The sequence below is a fragment of the Exserohilum turcica genome, assembly GCF_000359705.1.
Source record: "Exserohilum turcica Et28A unplaced genomic scaffold SETTUscaffold_1, whole genome shotgun sequence".
NCBI lineage: Eukaryota > Fungi > Ascomycota > Dothideomycetes > Pleosporales > Pleosporaceae > Exserohilum > Exserohilum turcicum.
Genome location: NW_007359914.1, coordinates 2536257 through 2561676, shown reverse-complemented (window position 1 = coordinate 2561676; position 25420 = coordinate 2536257). Strand labels below are relative to the sequence as shown.

Here is a 25420-nt window from a genome sequence, read left to right as displayed (position 1 = left end):
AGTGAGAGGGAAGAGAGAGAAGGAGGAGCGAGGGCGAGGCTGGCGGCAGCGTGTGAAGGCAGGGTAGGACGGTTATCGTTGCGGCGGAAACAGGCGAGGATGGATGCGCGTAGCCATCACGAGCGCAGGCGGAGTCAGGCTGGCGGCGGGTCGGGACAGGCTCTCAGGAGACTGGAGCACGCGGGGGATGGGCGTGTGGAGGCGGGCGACAAGGCAGACTCAGGCAGCAGCCATGGTGCGCGGTCGAGGGGGTTGAGGGGGGGGGGATGTTGGGAGGCGGCCTCTGGCGAAGAAGATGCGGAGTTAAGGCGAGGCCTGGCGAGCAGCGTCGCGATGTGCAGACAGGCGACAGGCGACAGACAGGGTTTGGCGCAGGCTCCCCAACCAGGCACAAGTGGATCCAGCCGCGCAGTGTGCGTGGCAGGCAGCTGGCTGATGAGGATGGCGACGGCGGCGGGCGACGGCGACGGGGGGATGAGGCGAGGCGAGGCGCGGCGAGTGTACTGTGTAGCCAGGCCGAGGAGAAAGAGAGCGAGGTGGTGAGGGAATGAGTCAGGCTGGTGGTGTGGTCAGTCAGGTCAGTCAGTGCAGTCAGTCCGCCAGAGCAGTCGGCGGCCGGTCAGTCACGCGGCGGAGGGAGCAATGACGAGCACGAGGAGAGATAGATAGCAGCTACTATTACATAGTCGATGCACATGGGCAGCGGGAAGAGAGCTATGGAGAGCTAGGGTAAGCTCCAGACAGGCGTGGGTGCGGGTGTGGGTGGGTGCAGGCATGCCGGGGACATGAGGTGGGCCAGATAGCCGATGCAGCAGCAGCAGCAACTATTAGCAGGTCGCGCGAGGGCCATACATACCATGCAGCCAGCCGCCCGCCAGCACAGGAATCGCGCGTGTTTTTTTCTTTTTGTTTCTGTGCTGGCGCCAGTCTGGGGTAGAGCAGGCAGTCTGTACATGTGCAGTGCTTAGAGTGGGTGCAGCAGTGTGGGTGGTGCATCGAGGATGGGTGATGATGCACCACCACCACCACCATGATCACGACCACGACCATGGCCAAATCGGGATGCAGCCGATCGTGGCCTATCGGCGGCCGACTGTGCAGCTATTCGTTATCTAGCAGCATGCATCATGGCTTTCGTCAACACCCGCACATGGCCTGTCGCTGCGTCATCTGCTGCCCTGATGATGCTGCTCGCACTCGCACTCGCACGGCAGCACGCCATGTGCCGTCATACCTCTGCGTCGGCGTCGGCGTCGGCCTCAGCCTCAGCCTCAACAAGCAACCCTGCCCACTGACATAATCAAGCAGAGCGCGTCGCCGCCGTCTCCACGCCCGTTGCCGGTGCGACGCCGCTGCCGTGTCGCTGTCGTGACGCTGCTTGGCGGTGCACCCAGCAGGCTCGTGTGCATGCAAGGAACCATGGGCCGTCCTTTTCCAGCACATGCAGTACTGCTCATGTAGTATCTATCTTTGTATGCATCTATGTATGCATCTTTTGGCCCCGCGAGACCCTGCTGCCACTGCTGCCCGGCCCTGCACAGGTTCACGCTGCCATCGCTTCTAGCTCCCCTGTCCTCGCCCTTTGTTCCCAGCTAGTACTTGACCGCCTCGCTGTGCACACTATGCACACTAGGTATATAGACACAGACCCAGCTGTACTCGCTCATGGCCCCCATACGTCCACGCACGAGCTGCGCTTCTCCAGCCTCGTCAACATGTACGCGAGCGTCTGCGGACCCGAATGCCCCTCGCCGCGTCTGCCCATTCCTGTCCATTCCCGCCATGTCCCATCAATGTCGGCGTGCGAGTGCGGCTTGTGGAGGAGAGGCCGCCTCCCATTGGCCAGCTCGCCACAACCTCCGTGGGCGTGCCGCAACCACCACGGCGCCCGCAATGCCCTTTGCAAGCTCCCTCGCCGCCTGCTGCTATAACTAACTCGACTCCCTTGCTCGCATCCTCGCCCCAAGCTTGCACTCACTCGCCCTCACTCTGCCTCACTCTGACTCATCCATCCGGCCCCGCCCGCGACGACCCCCTCCATCGCCTCGGCAGTGATAGTTTCGTCATCGATAACCCTCCCTCGCACCGTAGTCACTGCACCTCCCACAACCAATTCGCACCCCGCCACCCGCCACGCGCTCCGTCTTCGTCTCCAGCTCGCCCACCCGCCACGCCTCAGCTCTCCCTTTTGCTGCTCTTCACCACCACCCACCCACCGTCCACCCAGCCCGCCAGACATCACCAGTCTCCCTGCGCCCAATTGCCACCGTTGCCCCTTCCCTCTGCGCGCCCCCGTCAACCCCGTCAACCCCGTCTACATCCCGACTACGCATCCACCCCCCCCCCCCGAAAACACCCGCATACGTACACTTGGTCACGCAGTCTGCCCGCCCGTTGCGCCCGGCACCCCTTTCCTTGGAGTCATCCTCAGCTTTACAGCAAGCACCTTTAAACACGCTTCGACCCGGCGAGGTTGAGGCCAGGTGCTACTCGTAAAAGCTTCGGATTGCTCTCTTCGTCTATCGGCACATGAGCGGCTACCTCTGGAAATACTACCTCCAAGATGATGTCGACAACTTTCGGCATGTTCTTGCAACCCCCGCGCATACAAACCGCCCCGCTACACACAAGAGCTTCACCACCTGGCAGCCAGGCACCTCTCCCGCACCAGTAAATGGTAGCCCGGGTAGCTACAATGCTTCGCCCATTGCCAGCGCAAAGGCTCGCAAAATGGGCACCGCTGCACCCGCCAACTTGACCCGGTTTGACATCAACAGTCGTGATGCGGCAGGAATGACGATACTGCACCATGCCGCCTCGTCCGTGGCTGAGAGCGCCGTCGACTTTGCACAAGCCCTGCTCGAGCACCCCTGGACGGACCTGTACATTCAAGACGCTGAAAATGGCTGGACGGCCCTACACAGAGCTTTCTATTTTGGCAACATCGCCATTGCACGTCTTATCCTGAACCGCGACGCCCAGGACATCCTAGGCCAGGGCTCTAGTGGATTCAGTCACCAGCATGCGCGGGGCCTCGTCAAGATCAAAGACAAGGAAGGGTATGGCCCTCTGGATCTCTTCTCCATGACCATCAAGGATCGGACTTTGCGCCCAGAAGAGTCGCCGCTGGTAGATTCGGATTCAGACGATGACATTGCCCATGGAGATTCTGGCGACGTCGACGGCGAGGTGCGCAAGAGGCTGATTGCCCCGCCTGTTTCGCTTGATGGCGACGAAGTCTATACCTTTGGCAGTAACAAGAATGTGACTCTTGGCTTTGGAGACGAGGATGACCGTCAATTTCCCGAGCGCGTCACTCTGCGTAGGCCAGACCACCTGCTGCAGCGCTTCTACAAGGAGCATTGCGATCGCCAAAACCAGCATTTTGCGGCCATGGGCATGCCCATGCACGACTCGGGCTCCCAACCGCGCAGTACTGTTGATTTACCGACCCACATTCGCAACACTCCATTAATCATCCAAGACGTTCGAATGTCCAAACTGCACACGGCCGTCGTGACAACTGATCCAGTCTCGAATTTGTACGTGTGTGGCCATGGACCTGGCGGTCGACTGGGTACGGGCAACGAAACTACGAGATATCAGTTTACATGTATCGAAACCGGCGGGTTGGGGCAAAAGCACGTTGCTGCGGTCGCTCTGGGGCAGAACCACACACTGGCTATTACAGAAGAGGGCGAGGTCTTTTCATGGGGAAACAATGCCTACGGGCAACTCGGGTATACGCTGCCCAAGCCCACCATGAAAGATGACGACCCCATCTCGACCATACCTCGGCAGATTTTTGGCCCGCTCAAGCGCGAGATCGTCACAGGCATCGCTGCGTCGCGCATACACTCGGTCGTTCATACAGCAACTTCATTGTATACATTTGGCAAGAACGAAGGCCAGCTAGGCATCGTCGACTCTGACGCCCGGTCGCTAGAAATGCAGGTCATTCCTCGAAAGATTGCCGCTGCACTCTTCTCCAGTCCCATCCACTCTGTCTCAGCCATTGACGGCGCTACCATATGTCTCCTGGAAAGTCGCGAAGTTTGGGTCTTTGCAAATTATGGCTATGCCAAGATCAGCTTTCCTTTGGATGGATTCACAAGCAGCTTCCTCAAAGAGAGCTGGTTGACAACAAAGTACGACACTGCACCAAACAGAATCAACAAGATCACGTCTGGTGGCGACACTATATGTGCGCTGTCGACTTCTGGCGAAGTGTTTACCGTCGCTGTCAGCCGACGCTCAGAGGGCTCGCAAGACACTAGCACCTCCACTACAAACCCCAAGCAAATTCGAGGAGCACTCTCTGCCCCTTTCCGCATCTGGTCGTCTAAGAAGAGTCACATGGCAGCAAGGGATGTCGATGTCGACCAGGATGGATCCATCATACTGACGACTGAAGCTGGCACGGTTTGGAGACGCACGAAGAGGGCAACCATCAAAAATGCTGCCGTCACTGCTGCTGTAGAGAACAAACCAAAGGATTACAAATTCCAGCGGGTCTCGGGACTGACCCGTGTTGTTGCAGTCCGTGCCTCTGCCTTTGGAGCCTATGCCGCCATACGGAAGGATTGCGATGTTACTCGCACGCAGATCGGCGTTGACGAGGCTGGTCTATGGGAGCATTTTGCTCCTTTGCTAGCTTTCCACGAGCTGACCAATTACGAAGAGACTTCGGATGACGAGGAACCTACACCGAGGTTTTGGACTAGAGCCACAGATGCACAAGGTCTTCGCAAGCGGGTTCTCAAGTCGAAAGATTTAGAGACCGACGTGACTGAAATTGTGCAACGCTCGTTGGCATCATCGGACCGGTCCTACGACATGGAAGTTGGATCCACCCTATCCGATGTCCGCATTCCCGTCCATGAGTTTATCTTGGCTGGGCGCAGCCGTACTCTGCGGGATGCTATGCTTGACTTTCGGGTGAAAGATTCCGAACATGTCATTTCAGAATTTCTAACTATAAAGCACGAAGGTCGAAAAGTTGTTCTCATATTCCAAGGACTCGACTTTCTCACTATTTTTAATTTGGTCCTCTATGCCTATACTGATTCGTTGGTTGATTTTTGGAACGTTACTCGGCACTACCCTACAATGGCGCACAGATATCGCGCTGTGCGGACTGAGTTGATGAAAGTCGCTCTGCGCCTCGACATGCGGCAGCTTGAACCGGCCGTACGACAGATGGTCAACCCGCGAAAGTCTCTACATATGGATATGGAGTTGGCCATCAAAGATCAGTCCTTCTTCGAAAGTGGCAACGTTATTGTCGATCTTGCAGATGGCGAAATGTTGTTGCACTCGGACGTCATCTGTCAGCGCTGTCCCTTCTTCGAGGGCCTGTTCAGAGGACGCGCTGGGGGCCAGTGGCTTGCGGGAAGACAGACTGAAGATTCGCCGCTTATTCATATTGACCTTACGCACGTCGAAACACGTCTCTTCGAGCTCATAGTGCGCCACTTGTATACCGACGCCGGGGAAGAGATTTTTGCCAACGTAACGAGCGAGGATTTGAACGACTTGCTAGCACTTGACGAACTTTTGGATCACGTCATGGATGTCATGTCTGTTGCTAATGAGTTAATGTTGGACCGTCTCTCGCAGATTTGCCAGAGACTGATTGGTCGTTATGGTATGTCGACACCTGGTTGTTATTGTACATGGCCGCTGACCAAGTCGCAGTCAATGCGCGCAACGTTTGTTCGCTTCTTACGGCAGTCGCACCGAGCTCGGTAGCAGAGTTCAAAGATGCGGCTCTAGAATATGTGTGTCTCAGCTTAGAAGCGGTGATGCAAAACGGCTCCCTGGATGAACTGGACGAAGACTTGCTCCTAGAACTCAACCAGGTCGCCCACGACAACCAGCTTGCCTACCTGCCATTTGCACGCAGTGGGCGAGCTGAGACACTTTTGTTCGATCGTTACCCTGAGCTTGCTGAAAAGATTGAGCGAGGAAAGCGGGCCAAGATTGACGCTATAGTCTTGTCGAACAAGTATGCAGAAAGCGACAACTTGTCGAGCTCTTTCAGAGCGCAGAGTCTGGAAGAACTAGCAGCCTCACCCGTCCGCCAACGCAACCGGAGGCGCGTGTCCAAGGAAGTAAAGAGTCCTGCCCTTGCTCCGGCACTCAAAGGCAAATCTTCTGCCCAAGACCTGATGTTTGAAATGTCAGATGGGGAGGAAGAAGACCTTGACGTACCCAAGAAAATCAAGCCCCCACGCTTCACTGGACCTGATGAGACGCCCATTGGTTCCGTTGAAACGCCCTGGGGCTCGGCTCAGAAGCCTCGTCCATCTCTACAGACATTCGTGACAGACGCAGACATACCCCTCAAATCTGTCAGTCCATTGCCTCCCCCAGCCATCAAGGAGGCAAGGCCATCAAACCAGCCTTGGGGCTCTGCACCACTGGCAGGCCCCAAGCTTGACCTCAAGGATATCATGGCCCAAGACTCGTCATCCACGCCTTCTAACCTATCGCTCGGCTTCGCTCGGGGAGAGAAAGAACAGGTTGCAAAGGCTGTGCACACCAAACTTTCCCAGAAAGAACGCAAGCGTCTCCAACAAGCCCACCAACTCGGCACACCGATTGAGAAGCCACAGCCCGTCCCACCGGCCGTTTCGCCATGGCAGGCGACTGCACACCGAAAACCAAGCAATAGCCCTGCTATGCCTCCAACGACACATTCGCCATCCAAACCTTCGCCAAAGCCTTCGCCGCAGCCTTCACGTAACTCTAGTACGCCTCAACTCACCATGCGCCAGACTGTCGCGAACAAAGGCGTAGAATCAAAGCAAAAGGACAAGGGTGCTACCTCCCCTTTGAAGGCCCGTCCTGCCGCTTCTGAGCGAGGAATGTCGGTTTCAACGGATCCAATTCCGACGCCTCGATCTGTGCGCCATATCCCCTTGCCCCAGCATTCTCCGACTTCACCTAGTCAACACCTCAGCATGATGGAAATCTTGTCGATGCAAGAGGCAGAAAAGGCGTCGATACGTGACGCAGCCGCCAAGCGCAGTCTCCAAGAGATTCAGCAGGAGCAGGAATTCCAGCAGTGGTGGGACCAGGAGAGTAGGCGGGTGATTGAAGAAGAAGAGCAGACGAAGCGACTGATAGACCGATATGCCAAGGCTGCTGGCCAGGGTCGAGGCAAAGGAAGGAATGCAAAGGGATCCAAGGCCAAGGGCCAGGACAACAAGGATGTAAAGGCTGGTCCTGCCAACGACAATGCACAGTCCAAGGCACCTACAAAACAGGAGACTCCAGGAAAACAAGAAGGCGGCAGCCGCTCAACCGGCCGTGACAGCGCCAGCCGAGGCGGCGGTCGAGGAAGAATGGGCCGCGGTGGTCGTGGTGGCGCCAGAGGAGGACGCCCCCAAGGTCCCTCAAGAGACGGTACCTCGGGACCCGCACCCCCAGGCCAAGTTACAACTTCGCAGTCTTGAGCAACGCAGAGATGATCTTTTCTTCCTTCTTTTTCTTGTATATACATACACGCATGCATGTAAAATTGTTGCACATATATATCAATCTTGACAACCACCTCTCTCTCTCCATTCTCAGTGGCATCAGTTCAATGCCGTGTTTTCATATAGCACTCCAACGAATAACTAACAACTGAGTACAAACACATGACACATGATATGACGTTTTTTTTTTTTTTTTTTTTTTTTTTTTAAAAAAAACAAAAAAACAAAAAAGAACTCAATAACTAACTACGTAAGCTAAGCTAAGCTAAGCTACCTTGAAAGTAACCAGAATCTATAATATACATATACGCACACACGGAGTGAATTTAGTAAGAAGAAAAGAAAAAAAATCAAATGTTTTGGGGGGGGGGGAGGGGTTTTCAAATTTGACACGCTTTTCTTGTTTTTTGTTTTTGTTTTTTGGGGGACCTTGTTCCCGTTCCGTTCCGTTGCTTACTTGCTTGCTTGCTTCACACCACACTCACTTCGTCAGTCCCTTTGTTTCAATAGAGACACATGCTCTGCGCTTTGTTTGCATATCCATCCATCCATCCATCCATCCATCCATCCATCCGTCAATCAATCAGTGCATCAGTGCATCAGTGCATAGGTAAAGACAAAGACACGAATCCATGCGAGAACAAGCATGTCATGTCATGGCAGCGCATACCCATGGATGAGAGAGAGAGAGAAAGCCAATCTTATCTCATTATGCCCGAGAAAGAACGAAGAGAGAAATGTTTAAAAAAAAAAGACTCAAAAATAAAGTAAAAGTAAAAGAAGAAGAAGAGAAAAGAAGAAGGCTATCATATCCCTACGCGCAATGCATTTTCCCAGAACATGATTTAACCTGGGGTAAAAAAAACAGCTTCATGTACCATGTACCATGTACCATGTACATATGGCAGTGAGCTCACTACACAGACCATGCCATCCCGTCCCGCATATACTCACTCCGTTGTTTCATTGAACTCCGCATTTCCGACATTTGTGCGTAATAGTAGTAGTGAATTAGTCATGATACTCGAGCCGGAGCGCGAATCATGTGCACAACGTATAGAAAGAGAGGGGAGAGGAGGATGCTACCGGCTGGTGAGCAAGAGATTGCGGTAGTAACTTGTGCTGAGGTCGATGGAGTGTTTGAGCCAGAGATCCTCGGTGAGGGGGAGCTTGAGAATCGAGTTGCGATTTGTACGCTGTAGGCACTTGTTAGCTTCATGTCTGTGTGGGTTGGTTTGGAACGAGTGCAAAAGGACGTACCTGTTGTGTCTTTGTGACGAGGTTGGCGACGGTGCCGGCAATGTCCATGAGAGCGACGCGCTCTTCCAGGCCACATGCGCCTAGTCGGTCGCGTCCGGCAATCTCGAGCGCGCGCTGAAGCTTGGTGAGCAGCTCTTCGACTCGGCTTTCGAGCTCCTCGTCCACGCGGTATGCTGAGCGTTGGCCGGTCAAGTCAATCAGCTCAAGGTAGTCAAAGTATATCTGGCCACCCTGAGCCCAGCCTTGAACTGGCTCCCGCGGAAGAGGAACGTTGGACTCTGCGACGAATCCAGCCATGAGTTCACGCAATGCATCGTAGTCGCGCGAGATGATGGCCTCTGGCCCAACCTTCCGGCAGAGCACCTCGTGTGCCTCTTCCAACTCGTCGGCCTTGATGAGATGCGTTGCTTCGCGAAGAGCATCGCCGCTCGACTTTGCATGCAGAGCAGCAGCCGAATGGAGCCATGTGGAAGGAACGTGAAGATCGGCTGTAAGATGAGCATAAATGGTGTCGCCGTCCTCCAAAGTAAATGATCCAGAGAACTGATTGACCAGAGCGCGTATGTAATGCTCGCGCATCGGCGCAGAAGACAAGTGGGAGTAAACCCAGATGGCAGTTGTCCAATGCTCCGGTGTGTGTAGCGAGGCTGCATATGTGAGCGTGATCTTATCATTCAGCTCGACAATCGGATCCGCTGCTTGGACGTCATCACGGGCTCCTGGAGCAGTCCATGATTGCAACGAGCGACCGAATCCGTCGCCGCCATCTGCACGGACCGTAGGCATGGCCACCTTACGCTCATCTGCCTCGCTGGCGTCTTCCTGTCGGGACCTGAAGAGCTGGAACAGCTGGAACGAGAGCCGGGCATTGAAAGGGTTGCCAGAAACGTTCTCAGGAGCAAGAACATTCTCAATGTTGGCAGCAAGATCCATCTTTGCGGAGGCGTAGAGTTTCAAGATGCCCCAAAGAAGATCTTCTCGGTGCTCAGCAGCAGGGTCTTTCCAGCCCATGTCGGTCTTTTCCTTTACGAACCAAGGTACTGGCTTGACATCTTCCCTGCCATCTCTGACGGCGTCCGCAAATTGTGCTACGGCCATCTCAATGGGCTCATTAGTTAGCGTGCCATACCACAAACGCAATCCGAAAGCCCGTCGCCAATCGAGTCCAAACCGGCTGGAGATGTTGAAGGTAGCAGCACGATTTTCACTGCCTGCTCCGGTCTTGCCCTCTGACTGGGTGCAGTTACCAGCAAGGAGCTCGTACAGTGCGCGATGTGCATCCTCCATTTCCGCAAGGGTATCGAGACGACGCCACTCTTCGATTTGAGCAGCCATGCTCTGCCGCATCGTTTCATCACCTCCAATCTGAGCAACCATTGTAGCCAGTCGGAGATCAAGACCGTCCAGCAAAGTATGGCATGCATCGGCGACGTTGTTGCAACTCAGCTGCGCAAGAGCACGCTCCTCGGGGGTTGCAGCTTGCTGGGCATGCTTTTGTGCGTCGTCCCAGACCAGCAACTTCCAGAACTCTGAAAGCTTCTCTTTTCGATACACCTTCATATGCTCTACTGGTATCCCTGCAGGTACTCGATCTGCGTCGTCGAACAATAGCGAAAGCAACTGCCAAGCCTGCTGTTCTTGAACGCCTGCGGTAGTATCGAGCGAAACAGCTTTTGCCATGCTGGAGAATTCCACAGGAGCTGGGTCGGTCAACAGCTTGGCAGACGGAATGCCATCTGGCGTATAGATCCTGGTGTGTTTTTTCTGGAGAGCCAGAGTCTCAGGCGCAGACTGCAGTCATTAGTATTCATTCATTGACACAACTATCACACTACACTCACATCGTCAAACGTAGGCATCTTCGCAAACCGGATGTCCTTTGTGGCACCAATGAGTGGTTCTTGAGCAGTAGGAAAGACGCCGCCCTCGAGGTGTGCGTGGCCTTTGTTGCCGTAAATCAAGATGTTTGCTTCGCTAAAGTGGGGTTTGCTGCAGCTGTGGAAGTTCTTGTCGGTGTCGGTAAGTTGGTCGAGATCGGACTCTGTCTTTGGGCGCTTGGAATAGGGTAACTAGAGAAAACAGTTTCAGCAATCTTGTGCCATTTATGACTACATACACGGGCGGACGTAAGGTCCGGGCATCAATCTATGAAGGAAAGCCACATAGGAAACCTGCCACAGACCACGCCGCATCAAAATAAAACGCTAAAGGGGAGGGGAAGTCAAACCTCGATACCGTGTCCACCACGCTTGGGGAAATGTTGCTTTTCCGTCTCTCCGAAAAGAGACTCCATGAGATCCAGAGCAGTAGTCATCTGGCGGGCGCCAAAGGACTGTGAGAGTTTGGTAGGCTGGAGCTCCTGTTCCCGCAAAGCATGTCCCTGGCTTTCGCGAAGGGCCTGTCGATCCTGCTTCTTAGGACTAATCGTGCGTTGAAGTTGATTGGCCCAGTCGTCGTCGAAAATTGGTTGCGCTTTCGAGGGTGTACCTGTGGATGGCTTGAGGATTTGGCCAGCCTTGAGAATGGACTTGGGCATCAGGGAGCCCCTGGAAACATCTTCTTTGGCGTTGGTTTGCTCCGTGGTGCGAATTGGGCTCGAAACAGAATCCGCCATGCTCTGTTCATGCGCCAATTCCGATTCGCTCTCTTCAGAATAGTCAGCATCCTGCTGTCCATCAAGCGAACCCACGGAGCGCCCCCCTAAAAAAGACTGGCCTCGGGTGCCTTGCATCTCTTCATCATCGTCATACATCGAATCATCTCCAAACCCGCCTGGCACAGTGGTGCGCCCGCGCATGCCCTTCTTGAAATCAAAGGTGTCATCGGGGCTGGACTGCGTGGGACTAGCAAATGATGAGTCGTCTTGTGGTGTGCTAGTCATCTGGCTAGAGCGATGCTGTTGATCCATTGGCGTATCGGGAACATCACTGAGCTCACTCGACATGTCATCATCCTCATCATCGCTGTAATCGTCGTAATCCAGACCGTAAGAGGAGAAATGAGGAACGGTGAAAGTCCATTCACCAGTGGCCTGGTTGTACTTGACAAAAGTCGTGCCGGCGACTCGCTTCAGCCGCTCCAGGTGCTTGACGTCCTTCTTGCCAGCCCTGTTGCGTGGCCAGGAGTTGCCGAGAACAATCTCAGAGGGCCTGTTCAGAGCGGTACCAAGTGGTGGCTTGGGTAGGCAAGTGCAGGTCTCTCCATAGACAGTGGCATTGCGCGCGTTCAGCTGGACAATGTCGCCAAACAGCTTGTCGAGATCAACTTCAGACAGATCGACAGGCTCGCCGTGGTTGAACTTGATCTGGCCAATGTGCTGGCGGCCTACAATAAAGTTGGGAACGCTCTTGAGCTCCTGCTTGCTCATCTTCTTCAGTTGGTCCATGGAAGGGCTGCACCAATACTCGCCTGGCTTGGGGTCCTGACCAGGCTGGATGTTGACCGACGATGACGACTTGGGCGTAAGCGCGTGGTCTTCAGAGACACGGGCAAGCTCTGTGCCGTTGACCTGCTGCATTTCTGGGCGAGAGCTGTCGCTGCCTCCGTCATGACTAGCAGCCTTGGGTGAGCCTTCTTCCTCGTCTTGTTTTACAATCAACGCAGTCTCTCCGTTTGTGTTGCCGTTTACACCTTCACCTGCAGCAAAACTGACGCGCTTCTGGGAAGGTTCATCGAACAGTGGAGTTCGGGCAGCGTTGATGTTGCGGTTGATGTTCAGTCGCTTCAGGCCTCCGTTTCCAAAGTTACGTCCAGTAGTAGAAAAGGCACCGGGAGACAAAATGCTAGTGTCGGCAGTGAAGTTGTTGCGCAGGCTGCTGGAGGAAATACTCTTTCCCAGTGACCGGGAAAGGCCGCCATTGGCAAAAAGACTTCCACCCAAGCCTGAAGTGGTGGTCGAGCTTGATGCGCCGCTAGCTGGGGCACCATAGGACGAGTAGCTGAATCCATAGCCGGCCCTCTTGGCTTGCGGGGTGAGAAGGCGAGTGGAAGCAGCCGGGTTGAGCTTATGCTGGGGCAAGATGGCATTCTTCTTGTTCTTTTGGCTGCTAGAAAGCGGAGTGGCAAGCGGACCAGGGCTCTGACTGGGTGTTCCCAGCCCAGCGAACAAGGCGTCGTTTCCGTAAGGGTTGGTGTTCATCGAGGTGTTCAACAGAGAACTTCCAGAGGCACCAAACAAGCTGTTGCCGTTTTGCTGTTGTTGCTGCGGTTGTTGGTTTTGGCTAGAGAAAAGGGAGCCTCCCAGTGTTGACTGTTGGTTGTTGTTCGACTGGCCGAGACCACCGCCAAACAGGCCACCTCCAGTGTTTGTGTTGGTTGTGGAGCCGCCAAACAGACCGCCAGGCTTTTGTTGGTTGTTCTGACCACCAAAGAGACTTGAACCACCAGTGTTTTGCTGGTTGTTCTGTGTACCTAGATTTCCGAACAAACCTCCAGACGTGCCTGTGGTGGAGGCATTGCCGCCTCCGAACAAAGAAGTACCGCCGGTTGCAGGCTTTTGGCCGAACAGTCCACCTCCAGTGCTATTGTTGTTTGCAGTAGAGTTTCCAAACAGGCCGCCGCTTGAAGGCTGACTCTGGTTTGTCTGGCCACCAAAGAGACCGCCTCCTGTGGTGCCAGTGCTTGCGCCACCGAAAAGACCGCCCGGTTTTTGCTGGTTTTGCTGGTTGTTCTGACCGAACCCACCACCACCAAAAAGACCACCAGAAGTCGTGTTTGACGTAGAAGCCTGGTTGTTCTGCCCGAATGCGCCACCAGTAGCGCCGCCGCCAAACAATCCACCACCAGTGTTTGTGGAAGTGTTGTTGGCACCAAACGCCGAAGTGGTAGAGGCCTGGTTGTTGGACTGGCCAAACAGTCCGCTGCCGCCAGTGTTCGATTGACCGAAAGCACTGCCGGTGTTTGTGGAGCCGCCACCAAAGGGAGTCGAGGTGGTGTTGGTGGTGCTGCCGCCACCAAACAGACCGCCGCCAGTTGCAGGCTTATTTTGGCCAAACAGACCTCCGCCAGTCGTCGAAGATCCGAAACCACCTCCAGATCCAAAGCCTCCAGCAGTGTTAGTAGTGGAGCCGCCTCCGAAGAGACCACTAGTTGTTCCAGTCGAAGTGTTGTTGGTAGAGCCAAACAGCCCACCGGTTGCAGGCTTGTTTTGCCCAAAGAGACCTCCACCAGCAGTGTTGTTGTTTGAGCCAAAGGCCGACCCTGTGTTTGAACCAAATGCAGACGTAGTGTTGGTATTACCGCCGCCAAACAAACCGCCGCCGGTGTTGCTAGTCGAACCGAAACCCGTGCTGCCAGTGGTGGTGTTGGTGTTGCTGCCGAAGCCTCCGAATCCAGTGCTCTGGCCGAATGCTCCAGCCTGACCATTGCCGTTACCGTATCGTCGACCCTGGTTGTAGTCGGCTACTCGTAGCTCTTCGAGAGAGTAGTTTTGGTATGGCTGCTGGAACGTGATGGTCTGATACTGTGCATTGCCGGACGTTCCATCTTTCTCGGAGAAAGGCTGGAAAGGAGTGTTGGCGGTACCATTGTTGGCGGGAGGGTTAGCGCCTGCACCGAAAGCACTACCAGTATTGGAGCCAAATCCACCTGTCGCGGTGGTGTTGGTCGCTCCAAAGCCGCCAGTGGTGCTGCCGCCTCCAAACAGTCCGCTACCGCCAGTCGATGACGTGCCAAAGCCAGTCGTCTTGTTCTGGCCAAAGAGGCCGCCTCCAGTGTTGGTGTTGTTGCTTCCGAAAGCTGAGGTGGTGTTGTTGGTTGACCCGAAGCCTCCAAAGGTGCTGGTACCGGTAGTGCTGCCACCGCCGAAGAGTCCACCGCCTGTCGTTGCGCTGCCGAATGGTTTCGAGCCAAAGGCCGTGTTGGTGTTGGTATTAGTGCCGAAGCCACCTGGAGGATTGAGTCAGTTTCTGATCCGGGTCTTTCTTCAGTAGGTCGATCCACGCGCGAGGCAAAGGAGGATCGCGATTGTCCATCCGTTCAGATGCGCGCTATCGAGAAGCCAATGGCAGCGAAAGGATTGGAGCGTGTATCCCCCGGAGAGCCCAAGGATGGACGCGACGGCAGAGCGCAAACTTTCCACATACCTCCGCCTCCGAACGGAGAGCTCGAGTTGGCATTATTGTTGCTTCCGAACATTGTGCTGCCCGTATTGTTGTTCGCGCCGAATATGCTTGAACCAGTGTTCGTGTTGGAGCCGAAGCCTGAGGCGATAGGCACGTTAGACACGGTTCTGTGAGAAGGCCGTGGCGATGTCGCAAGGGGCATCGAAGTAGTCGCGCGCGAACGTTTCTACGAATGACAAATAAGAGGCTGTGCTTACCTGAAGTATTGTTATTTGAGCCGAATCCACCGAAGCCAGTGGACTGGGTGTTGTTGTTGTTGTTGGAGCCAAAGCCCCCGAAACCACCACCGAAGGACATTTTGCGCTTGTCCGGCGGGTTGCGCGCGCGTCGGGTCTCAGAAGTCTAGCAATGCGCAAGAGGGTCGCGTGGGCGCGGGGTGGATGACAGAGTCTTGGGGCAGGGAAGCTCGTCGAGAGGCAGTTGTTGGCGAGAGCTTCGCGGAAAACGCGCCAAGGAAAAGGCTGCGGGAGCGAGCGCAGCAATGTGTGCGGCGGACGGGGTCGAAAGAAAGGAACGAGATTAGTGAGAAGGAGCTCAGACGCGGAGCAGATTAAGTAGTGATATAGGCCGTCATGGAAGAGAGAGAGCGACGGGCGCGATGGGTTTGGTGGGACAAGCAGAAGTGAGGTTGCACTTAGGAGCAAGGCACGTCGGCATGGCGCTAAGCCTCACATGGCCGTCACGTGCACGCTTTTCACGTCTTTTTCCCGCCAGCGCTGCGTGCACCCGGCCCTAGGCGCTGCAGCCAGGACGAAGCCAGCCGTCGATTGGCGCATGGGCTGCTTTCTGCTGCTCGGCGGACATGGCGCGCTGAGATGCCTTTTGGCTACCTATCGCTACCTGTCGCTACCTACGGCTGCCTGATGTCTGGCGGATGCCTCGCGACTTGGCTCACGTCCAGACACGCATTGTGAAACGGCCTTCAGCTTCAGAGAAGTCACTCGTTTTCCATGCCGAGGCTATCCAGACGCCAGCCTCTTGTGACGGACAGATATATAAGACATGCAGTAACATACATAGATATGTACAGTGGGGTGATGGGATAAAAGTTCAGAACATCACGCGCCTTGCTTACCAATGGCTGCTCCCCCTCCAGCCGCCAGAGATAGCCCAGCCGGTCTACATTGGCAGAGACAAGACGCGAAATACAATGCACTGCCGGCGATTGCGGAGCCAATGCCCGCATGCCACGGCTGAGCCAGGGTCTGGGTGCGCAGCCAGACAGTTGCAATGGCTCTTCGGCCTGCGCTTCGAGGAGCGTGTGAACCACAGCCATCCCATCCTGGTTGCAAGAAGCCAATGCCATGGCGCAGACAGACAAGATGCTTGCCCTCAGCCCTACCCACGCCATGAGCCCAAGGTTCCCCACCTGCGCCAGAAGCAAAATCGCGCTAGGCTGCGTCTAAGCTTCTTTACACGCCCAAACGCGCCTCGCGTCCTGGAGACAAACCGCATTCCCCGCCTCGACCTTGACCCAACAAAGAAGCGCATTCACCACATTCGAGCAGTCCAACCTAGCGTCAATTCGACCAATCTGACCTGCTTCCACCAGCCTGCTTGTACCATCCTATCGTGCCCTTATATGTCGGCTTGACAGCGGCCGGCGCACCCACCATCTCCACCTCCACCACCACCGCTGCCTTGCACAACCCATAAACACCCCAAAGCTACGCCTCCCCACCGGCGCACCGCCCATCTTCCAATCCCCTCACAACAACGCACATGGCGACATCGTCCAACCCGCTGGGCCCCGGCCCCCGCTACGGCCTCGGGCGCACCGCACCGCCTCCGCAGCCCGCCGCGCAACCCGGCTTCAGCAGCACACCGGCCTACGCCCCGAACCCCAAGAACGCGCAGCGCCTGGAAGCCGACCGCCTGGAGCGCGAGCGCACCGCCCGCGAAGCCGCCCAGCGCATCGAAGCGTCAGGCGCGGCCTCGCTCGCCGAGCTGACCGAGGAGCAACGAGAGGAAATCGGCGAGGCCTTCAACCTGTTTGACCTCGACAAGGACGGCTACATCGACTACCACGAGCTCAAGGTCGCCATGAAGGCCCTCGGCTTCGACCTGCCCAAGCAAGAGATACTCGCCATCTTGCAGCAACACGGCTCGCCTGCGCCTTCGACCCAGAACCCAAAGCAGCCCTCGCGCCAGCAACAACAGCAGCAGCAGTATGCGACGCCTGGTCGCCAACTACTCAGTTTCCAGGCTTTCCAGACGCTCATGGCCCAGCGGATACTGAGCCGTGATCCGAGAGACGAGATTCTAAGGGCCTTTGAACTGTTTGACGAGGGCGGCAAGGGCACAATTACCCTGCAGGATCTCACCAGGGTGGCTAGGGAATTGGGCGAGGCTTTGTCTCACGATGAGCTCGTGGCCATGATTGAGGAGTTTGACATGGATAACGACAACGCCATTAGCAGAGACGAGTTTATTCAGATCTGTATGGGTACTTAGCGACCCACGAGAATGGATCCCTTCACGCATGGCTTGGTATCTTTTTTTTTGCAACACCGTAATCTTGCAAGGCGTTCGTGGCGTTGATCGCAATCGTATTCTGTATCAATGAGAACCAATGAGCACATCTTTCGCGAGTCAATTCCAAACTTGCTTTATTTGCACCAAGAAAACATTTACAGTTCGGCTCTACAAGTAATAGCATGCCGAAAGAAAAAAAAGAATCTAAACCACAGAAAACATGCTCAATGCAAACACTCCCAGTCCTACTGTCCGGGCGAGACTAGTTGTCCCTTCTTGACGGCGTCATGCGCCCAGCCTCCAGCCAGTGCCTTGCCACCGTGCTTCAGTCCGTAGTCATTTATCCTGGCCTCAAGCTCCGGTCTAAAGTGCCTGATGAGACCCTGCAGGGGCCATGCAAAGGCCTCACCAAGCGCACAAATGGTGTGCCCCTCAACCTGCTTGGTCAGTTCCTGGAGCATGTCGATTTCGCGCTCGCGCGCCTGGCCCTTGGCGAAGCGGTCCATGATCTGGTGTGTCCACTTTGAACCCTCACGGCAAGGTGTACATTGGCCGCAAGACTCGTGGTGGTAGAACTTGGCAAGACGAGTGATGGCGCGGACCACATCCGTCGACTTGTCCATGACGATGACGGCGGCAGTACCAAATCCAGACTGCGAGTCCTTCAGGGCATCAAAGTCCATGAGCTGATCGTCACAAATGTGCTTGGGAAGAATAGGGGTCGAGGAACCACCAGGGATGACCGCTTTGAGGTTGTCCCAGCCGCCACGGACACCTCCGCAGTGCTTGTCGATGAGCTCACGGAGGGGAATGGACATTTCCTCTTCAACGGTGCAAGGGTGGTTGACGTGACCAGAGATAGCGAACAGCTTGGTACCCTGGTTGCGCTCACGACCGAAGCTAGCGAACCAGCTACCTCCTCTCCGGCAGATCGTAGGCGCGACGGCGATAGTCTCGACGTTGGCAACAGTGGATGGGCATCCGAAGAGACCAACAGCAGCAGGGAACGGGGGCTTGAGACGAGGCTTACCGGGCTTGCCCTCAAGCGACTCGATGAGAGACGTCTCCTCACCACAGACATAAGCACCCATTCCGCGGTGAATGTACACGTCGAAGTCATAGCCGGAACCGCAGGCGTTCTTGCCAATGAGGCCAGCTTGGTATGCCTCCTGAATGGCGCGTTGAAGAACAGTTGCCTCGTGATAGAATTCACCTCGAATGTAAATATAAGCTGCAGTTGCGTTCATGGCACGGCCGGCAACGAGGCAACCCTCGATGAGCTTGTGGGGGTCCTTGCGCATGATTTCGCGGTCCTTGCAGGTTCCAGGCTCACCCTCGTCGGCGTTCACGACGAGGTAGCGAGGCTTGTCGTCCTTGTCCCAATCCTTGAAGTTCATAAACGACTGTGTGTGTCAGTGGCGCTCCGCGTGCCTGTGTTGATAGAGCTGCATACCCATTTCAGACCAGAGGGGAAACCAGCACCACCTCGGCCTCGCAGGCCGGAAGCCTTGATCTCAGAAATGATCTATTTCCATCAGTCCAGGCCGTATACATCGAAACATGTATACGCGTACCCAATCGTGACCCTTGAGGAGGATCTCCTTGGTCTTGTACCAATCGCCGTACTTCATGGCGCTCTTCAGGTCCGCGCCATGGTGTCCGTACAAGTTCTGGAAAATCCTGTCCTGGTCCTTCAGGCCGCCATATGTCCTCTTGGGTGCCGCATCCTGGACGGTTGCGAGTGTCCTCTTCTGAGTGCGGTTGCTCGGGGCAGCGGTCGAAAGGCGAGTGGCTGCCGAGGCTGCGGGCAGAGCTCGGTGGGCGGCCGCGCTGAGCGCTGTAGAAGCAGGTACGTGTCTTGCGAGCATCGTGAGTGCGGGTAATCTGTTGTCTCGCGCAATTGATGCTCGGGGGTCCGGCGAGCGTGCGTTGTCGATGCGAGTGGTGGCGGTCGTTGAAGTTCGGAATGGATGACCTACCTCTTCTTGGCGCGCCTCTGATTGGTCCGAGCCACACATCGTTGACATCAACTGCCAGAAAGGTCTGATATTGCGACACTAACAACCAGACCATTAGCATCACCGCTCGAGATTACACAAAAGAACTACAAGCATTGGTGAGTCTAGGAGTTGAGGAATTAAGTCCTCTGTACACTATTATCAAGCAAGCTTCTCAAGGGTCATGAACGTTGGTGTAAGGTGCCTCAGAATGCATCTAATGGTAACTACTTGATTTATTAACCCTCGGAGCACGCAAGATCTATTGATCGAAATTCCCTATGAAAAGCTTTGCGATGGCTAGTCTCGTCAAGTCTTTCATCTCATGTTTCCTTTGCGCAGTTGATGAAATTGTGGGTCTTACAGCAAGTAACATGTCACGTGAGAAAGTATGAATATTCCTGCTGCCTGTAACGGAGCTGAAAAGGGGTGCAGCTTTCGCTGTTATTCTTGCTGTTCTGTTCTTTCTGGATATACTAATTGTTCTGGCTGTTCCTGCGCTGTTCTGGCTTCTCTGGCGTCTGCTTTGTAATCAAGCAGCTTACGCGACTGACTTGAGACAGATATTGCTAACATCTTAGGATCTATTCGACAAATGATAGTAGAGCCTCTTAGAGCAGATGGGAACCGATTTTGACGTCTTGTCCTTACAACTTGAGTCTCTATGTGAAACATGTGACTACACCATAACACTATGGTTTTAATATGCAACCAACGTTACGATAACGCGACGTGAATTAACCACACGATATTTTCCCATTTTATATCAAGAATTAACAGTATATTGTCGACCTTGCAGCAGCTAGATGGTGTCTATTCAAGTGAAAATGTATGTGTACGGTTTTTTGTCAGGCCCCGCGTTCAAACATAGCATCCTAGCATGTAATCACGTGCTCTTACTACAAGGTGGTACATCAGTACCCTGATCGTTAGTATTGCTCACTAACAATCCGTCTCCTGAAATACAAGATTACTACTGGCGATATTCACTGCTGCTATCCATACAGTGCTTTACCACTCTTCCTACTCTCACACCTTTCTTGTCAAACTGTAGCTGTAAAGAAACTAACAGTGCAAGGTCTTGTTACTAGACAAAATATTTTAGCGCCTGCAACCCTCATCCCTTAACGGTTATAGTATATGGATTAGTCACATTAGGGGCACAAAATCCCCAGTAGGCCATGACACATTGCTGACACAACAGATAAACGACAACAGAGGTATCGCCAATCTCAACACATTTATGTTATGCCGGATTCAAAAGACCAACTACAAGACGAAAGGAAAAGTAACCCATTGTCCAAGAGAAAAGGGGCACGCGGGTTTTATGGGCGGAAAAGACAATCAGTGGTTGGTTAGAACAATGGAAAGGCGGCTTTTGCGACCTGCGCCGCCCCCCTGCATATGCACCTTGTCGCTTTCTGACATGCACACGCCTACGAGGCGCAGACTAGACAGGGCAAAAATGTATTACCTGCGCTAAGAGCTAGGCGCCAACAGTCACTGGGGCTTCCATCGCCGTCGTAGCCTTGCCGATGCAAAAAAATGTTTCGCATTCTAAGCACGCTGTCTTCTAAAGCAAGAAAGAGTCTGTGAGGTACCAGCTAAGAGAGCTGTCAAATGGCATTGATTCGGAGTAAAAGGAACACAGAACCAACTGGTTCAACTGACTTAGGGCACTGCGCTGTAGCAACATCACGGTGAAGCAGACGCGCTTAGACCATGTTCCGCTTCCAAGCCTATTGGGCTCCGCAGTCCTGTTTAAAGGCCCCTAACATCACCTCAGTGATGCGCCATAATCTGCTTCCCCTGCAGGTGGCGCAAGCGAGACATCCGTTATTTCCAAGCGATGTCCAGCAATTCCTCTACGGGAGAAGCCCCTATTGTTGAGGACACTATTGCTTTGTGTGAGTGGACGAAATCATCATTCTCAGACCACTTCGACCTGCATAACGCTGCTGCCTGTGAGCAAAGGACAACTGCTGCCAGTGTCCATATCTCATGTTCATCTTATTCTAAGCAAGGATCTACACGACGTGCAGCCTGCAGGTCCGCGGACATGTGAGTGTATCACGGACGACAGTTACTAGCGTGAATTGCCGTATTTCTTATAGGCGTGAGTCAGCAAGGTGTCTCTTTGCGCTCATCTATAGCAACCTTCTCAAAAACATAGTCTTCGCTGTTGTTGTGGCGGCCAGCACACAATTAGCTATCTGTTTGAAGCCATCAATCAATCTCTTATCTCATTTCCACAGCCAGACCTTGTGCAAGCCGTACTTCTCTCGCACACTGAAGCAAAGATGTCGGTGCTCACGCAGGCAGAGGCAAAACGCCATCTACTTCTCTCCGCCGGCAAAACCGCCAGAACTCAGACATACACGGACCTGCTTGGGTTTCGTAGCCTATCGAGATCCAGATCGCGGTCCGGTCCTCAAGTGTATCCTGGCAGAGTTGGAGACTTTTACATAGCGACGAAAACGATAGCGGAAGAATTATCACAGAGATACAACTCCTGGGAAGAGTTCTACGAAGACATCGAGGCTCAAGAGAACTTCACGCAACAAAAAATCGAGGACCTCATTGGGGAATATGGTCCAATTATCTGGAATGATGGCAGAACGGGTCCTTTTCTGACCATGACAGATAACGAGGATATTTATCCACGTTACCTCATCTACAACAACCAATTCGATCGTGTGAAGTCAGTAGCCCATGCGTACAACACGAGACAAAGTTAACCCACCACTGTAGGATACGAACTTTTGTCTACTGTTTGACACTACAGCGTACGTCTCGCGAAATTAGAACCACTGGATCACGTTCTGGTGACGAACCTGTCATAAAGATGGAACCGCCATATGCAGCTGCTCGCAGTCCGATGATTGGGCAATTCAGTGTATTGCCACCAGACCCAGACGTTGTATTTATATCGTCAAATCCCACGACGAATAGATCACTGCCTTTCAGTATAGGAGGCACGAGCTGGCCAAGTGCTGGACAATATCAGGTACCTGTGGCTCAGATGGTTCCAAACATTCATATGGAAGGCACCTCTTCGTCATTTGTCATGTCTCAGATAGACGCAGACAGGGCCACTGTCACAGTAAAAAACGACAGCTCCACTACGGAAAAGAGCCCACAACCGAACGACATGCTGAATCTACGAGAGCTACACACGTCCGTAAGTCAAGCCTCTGATACAGCCTCTGAGGACGAGGATATCGATCAGCGTGGCCCTTCTCAGAAACGCAGAAGGTTCCAACGACGAGAAGAGGCTGGAACCAGTTTCCGGACATTGCAGTCGTACAGGGTATAGTACCTCACCGCTAATCTATATTGCGTACTCTACTGCGTTGCGAAAGCCGCTGCTGGGTCCGCACGTCAAAATCACTCATAAAACAACCAACCAAGCCGTTACGAACTAACCTAAACTCACTATTCTGCCAAGCCCGTAGAGCCCTGCAGACACTTGTAAAAACAATGCAACTAGTCCAGCATTGCATTGCAGAAAGCCAAGAAACCCTCCCCCCTAAAATAAACGTGGCTACCGGGATTATTGGGCCGTTTATATATGAATATACAGCAGAGCCAAGAACAGGAGAGAAAAAATGGTTAGAATACGTAACAGGGTCTTGAGGCTAGCGACAGTAGGTTGCAGGTTGGATGTGGTGGCTATTACTTTTGATTGATCAGTCCGTGTTCTGGGGTAGACTGCTATCTGTTTATAGATGTACATAGGTACCGATACGTTGGTAGGGTAGGGGGACCCTTTTTCCTCATTTGACGTTGCTTGGTTGGCTTAGGGAGGCGTGGTTCTTCTCTTGAGGCCCAGCAGTCTGGAGACGAAGAGAAGCTTCTTTTCTTCTTTATTCAACTGTATTAGAGGGTAGGTGCAAGAAGGATATTTGAACAGTTTTCATCTGACAGATTTACATAATCACCCTTTAGGAGATACAATTTCGTTTTTTTCAAAGACGCTTAGTAACTTGGTTGCAATATGACGTAATTGTTAATTCCAGATTTCACGACTGGGCATAGCTTTATGTAAACCTTACCGGGTCTTTTCTGGATCGGTCGACTTTGAGATCAAAGACGTCTAGTCTCTGATAGCCCCCAACAACGTCATGATATTGTTTCCCCTCTATACAGTCGTCTAGGTTCATATCCGCGTACAAAATACCTTCCTCAGACTGAAGTGCTTCGACGTAGTGTTTCTCCGAGCCTTCGTAGGTGAAGGCGGGAAGTGGGGCACCAGTAGGGTCTAGGAAGAAGGTTGCAGCGCGCGGGACAGTACGCAACGTGTTGGCTACAACATCCGGCTGACCCGCACCGTCAGTGATGGTTTCAATGGCGTCTTGGCCCAAGTGACTAGAGCAGGCGATACCAAAGCACTTTGCTTCGAAGCAATGCGCTGCTACGCGCGTCCTGTTGGCTGCGACGTTATTGTAATTGGCCTCATGTACGATGCTTGGGGTGGTCGGCTGATCATCACTCTTGGCTCTCGGTGGGATCTTCGGTGACGGCCGGGTAGGCCAGATTGCCGGCCATGTCGAAATGTGAACCTGTTCAGCTTGTGCAATCATGGCGTATCTTGCAAGTGCATTAGTGTTCTCGCCACATATGAGGGTGCCGATTCGCCCAAACTGGGTGCTAGCAACCCTCAGCCCGTAACCGTCTCCAGGACTCCATGTCAATTTTTCGAAGAAGGTTGGAACGAGCTTTCGATGATGCACGAGCACCCCGCCGTCGGACCCGATGGTGAGATTCGAGTTGTAGAGGCAGCCGTTACTATGGCGCGATTTTTCGCTAAAGCCGAGGCTCACCAACACACCGCTTGCGCGCGCCGCTTCGCGGATTGCTCCCATCTCGTCACCGTCGGCATAGACTGACTCCTGCACCATGCGCTGGAAAAGATGGTGGTTCTCAGTCGGCGGGCGGAGCGAGCTCCAAATGGGGAATGCAGAGATGTAGGTTTCGGGAAAGACTACCAAGTTGGCCTTGTACGAGGCGGCCCGCTTGATCAGCGATATCGCCTTGTCTGTTGACTGGCGCGCGCTGAGAAAGACGGGAGATGCGTGGCATGCTGCGGCGCGGAGGATGGTCGGCATGAGAGGCGTGGCTCGGTGCTATGAGGTATGTATAGTACTACGTATGTATGTATGGAGCATGCTGACAGGACGGCAAGCGGATGATGTGACGAGTGACCCCGCTTCCGGAGCAAGCCTTCCCCGCATTTCTTGGAAAGAGCGTTGTTGCGATATTTGGACCGTTGCGAAGTGTAAGTGTGAGTGTGTCACCGAGTCGGCTCGCCACAAAGGCTGCGAAGGCTGCTGGCTGCGCGAAAAAATACCCGGAAAGGGAGAGCGGCGTGGACCTCGGAAAAGGGCTCGCTGTGCAACTTAGCCGTAAGCATGTCCACGTCTCGGCCAAATACATTGGGATAGCAGCGGGTACTCGGCGGAACATGACAAGGCGTGGTTGTGCATTTGTGCGTACCGGCTACCGAGCACCTGTGCTAGTCAGTCCAGAAAAGTGATATATTACCCACGGTTGCATCGTGACAAGGCGTGCGTGTGTGTATGAGGCGGAGCGCCATGGTGGCGAGAAAGTGTACCAGGATCAAAAAACGACTAAAAGGGCATATGTCGGCGCATCAGGTGCAAGCGCGGAAAGCAGAGTCAGTCGCGAGGTCAGCGCGCGGGCTTCGGGCTTTCATGTATGCAAAACAAAGGCAGCGGGAGCGGCAAGAAATAGATACAGGACATTTGAAACAGAGGCGGGCGTTGGACGGGTATATCCTCGACGGCTGTGTATGATTGTGAGCAGCCATGGCACGCGCAAGGCGGGAGCTTGGAAGAGAGTGCTGACAGAGGCGGGGCGCCAAGACAGCTAGCTGGTACTGCAGCATCTCCTTCCCGCGCTGTTTTGCATCCTTCCAAGCCTCCCGACAGAGCATTTTCTTCGAGACTGTCCGCTATCTCGCCGCAGAGATTTTCGCCGGCCCAGCCATAGTGAGCTTCCGCATCCGTCCTCGCAGCCCGCGCCATGATGGAGCGCAAGACCGCCTAGGCCCTATTTCGGA

The 25420-nt window shown here is 54.1% G+C and overlaps 7 protein-coding genes across 7 annotated transcripts; 4 read left to right on the top strand and 3 right to left on the bottom strand.

Moving 5' to 3' along the window:
- Positions 1-2529: 2529 nt before the first annotated feature.
- On the top strand, positions 2530-7460 carry SETTUDRAFT_178278 (uncharacterized protein; the record flags this gene model as incomplete). The annotated part of the gene is made up of 2 exons (XM_008022735.1): positions 2530-5647; positions 5698-7460. The coding sequence occupies 2 exons, from the start codon at positions 2530-2532 to the stop codon at positions 7458-7460; spliced, it is 4881 nt and encodes a 1626-aa protein (XP_008020926.1).
- Positions 7461-8566: 1106 nt separating this feature from the next.
- On the bottom strand, positions 8567-15163 carry SETTUDRAFT_18577 (uncharacterized protein; the record flags this gene model as incomplete). Its single annotated transcript, XM_008021913.1, has 6 exons — positions 8567-8680; positions 8745-10535; positions 10586-10813; positions 10972-14630; positions 14828-14944; positions 15064-15163. The coding sequence occupies 6 exons, from the start codon at positions 15161-15163 to the stop codon at positions 8567-8569; spliced, it is 6009 nt and encodes a 2002-aa protein (XP_008020104.1).
- Positions 15164-16588: 1425 nt separating this feature from the next.
- SETTUDRAFT_152937 (uncharacterized protein) lies at positions 16589-17320 on the top strand (the record flags this gene model as incomplete). The annotated part of the gene is made up of 1 exon (XM_008022734.1): positions 16589-17320. One exon carries the CDS (start codon positions 16589-16591, stop codon positions 17318-17320), a length of 732 nt encoding a protein of 243 aa, XP_008020925.1.
- Positions 17321-17586: 266 nt separating this feature from the next.
- Positions 17587-19209, bottom strand: SETTUDRAFT_152936 (uncharacterized protein; the record flags this gene model as incomplete). Its single annotated transcript, XM_008022733.1, has 3 exons — positions 17587-18744; positions 18795-18866; positions 18916-19209. 3 exons carry the CDS (start codon positions 19207-19209, stop codon positions 17587-17589), a joined length of 1524 nt encoding a protein of 507 aa, XP_008020924.1.
- Positions 19210-21551: 2342 nt separating this feature from the next.
- On the top strand, positions 21552-22729 carry SETTUDRAFT_162474 (uncharacterized protein). Its single transcript, XM_008022732.1, has 2 exons — positions 21552-22039; positions 22090-22729. Exons 1-2 carry the CDS (start codon positions 21639-21641, stop codon positions 22652-22654), a joined length of 966 nt encoding a protein of 321 aa, XP_008020923.1. The 5' UTR covers positions 21552-21638; the 3' UTR covers positions 22655-22729.
- Positions 22730-22765: 36 nt separating this feature from the next.
- On the top strand, positions 22766-23293 carry SETTUDRAFT_162473 (uncharacterized protein). The gene has a single exon (XM_008022731.1). It carries the CDS (start codon positions 22819-22821, stop codon positions 22972-22974), a length of 156 nt encoding a protein of 51 aa, XP_008020922.1. The 5' UTR covers positions 22766-22818; the 3' UTR covers positions 22975-23293.
- Positions 23294-23378: 85 nt separating this feature from the next.
- On the bottom strand, positions 23379-24446 carry SETTUDRAFT_30407 (uncharacterized protein; the record flags this gene model as incomplete). The annotated part of the gene is made up of 1 exon (XM_008022034.1): positions 23379-24446. One exon carries the CDS (start codon positions 24444-24446, stop codon positions 23379-23381), a length of 1068 nt encoding a protein of 355 aa, XP_008020225.1.
- Positions 24447-25420: the final 974 nt, after the last annotated feature.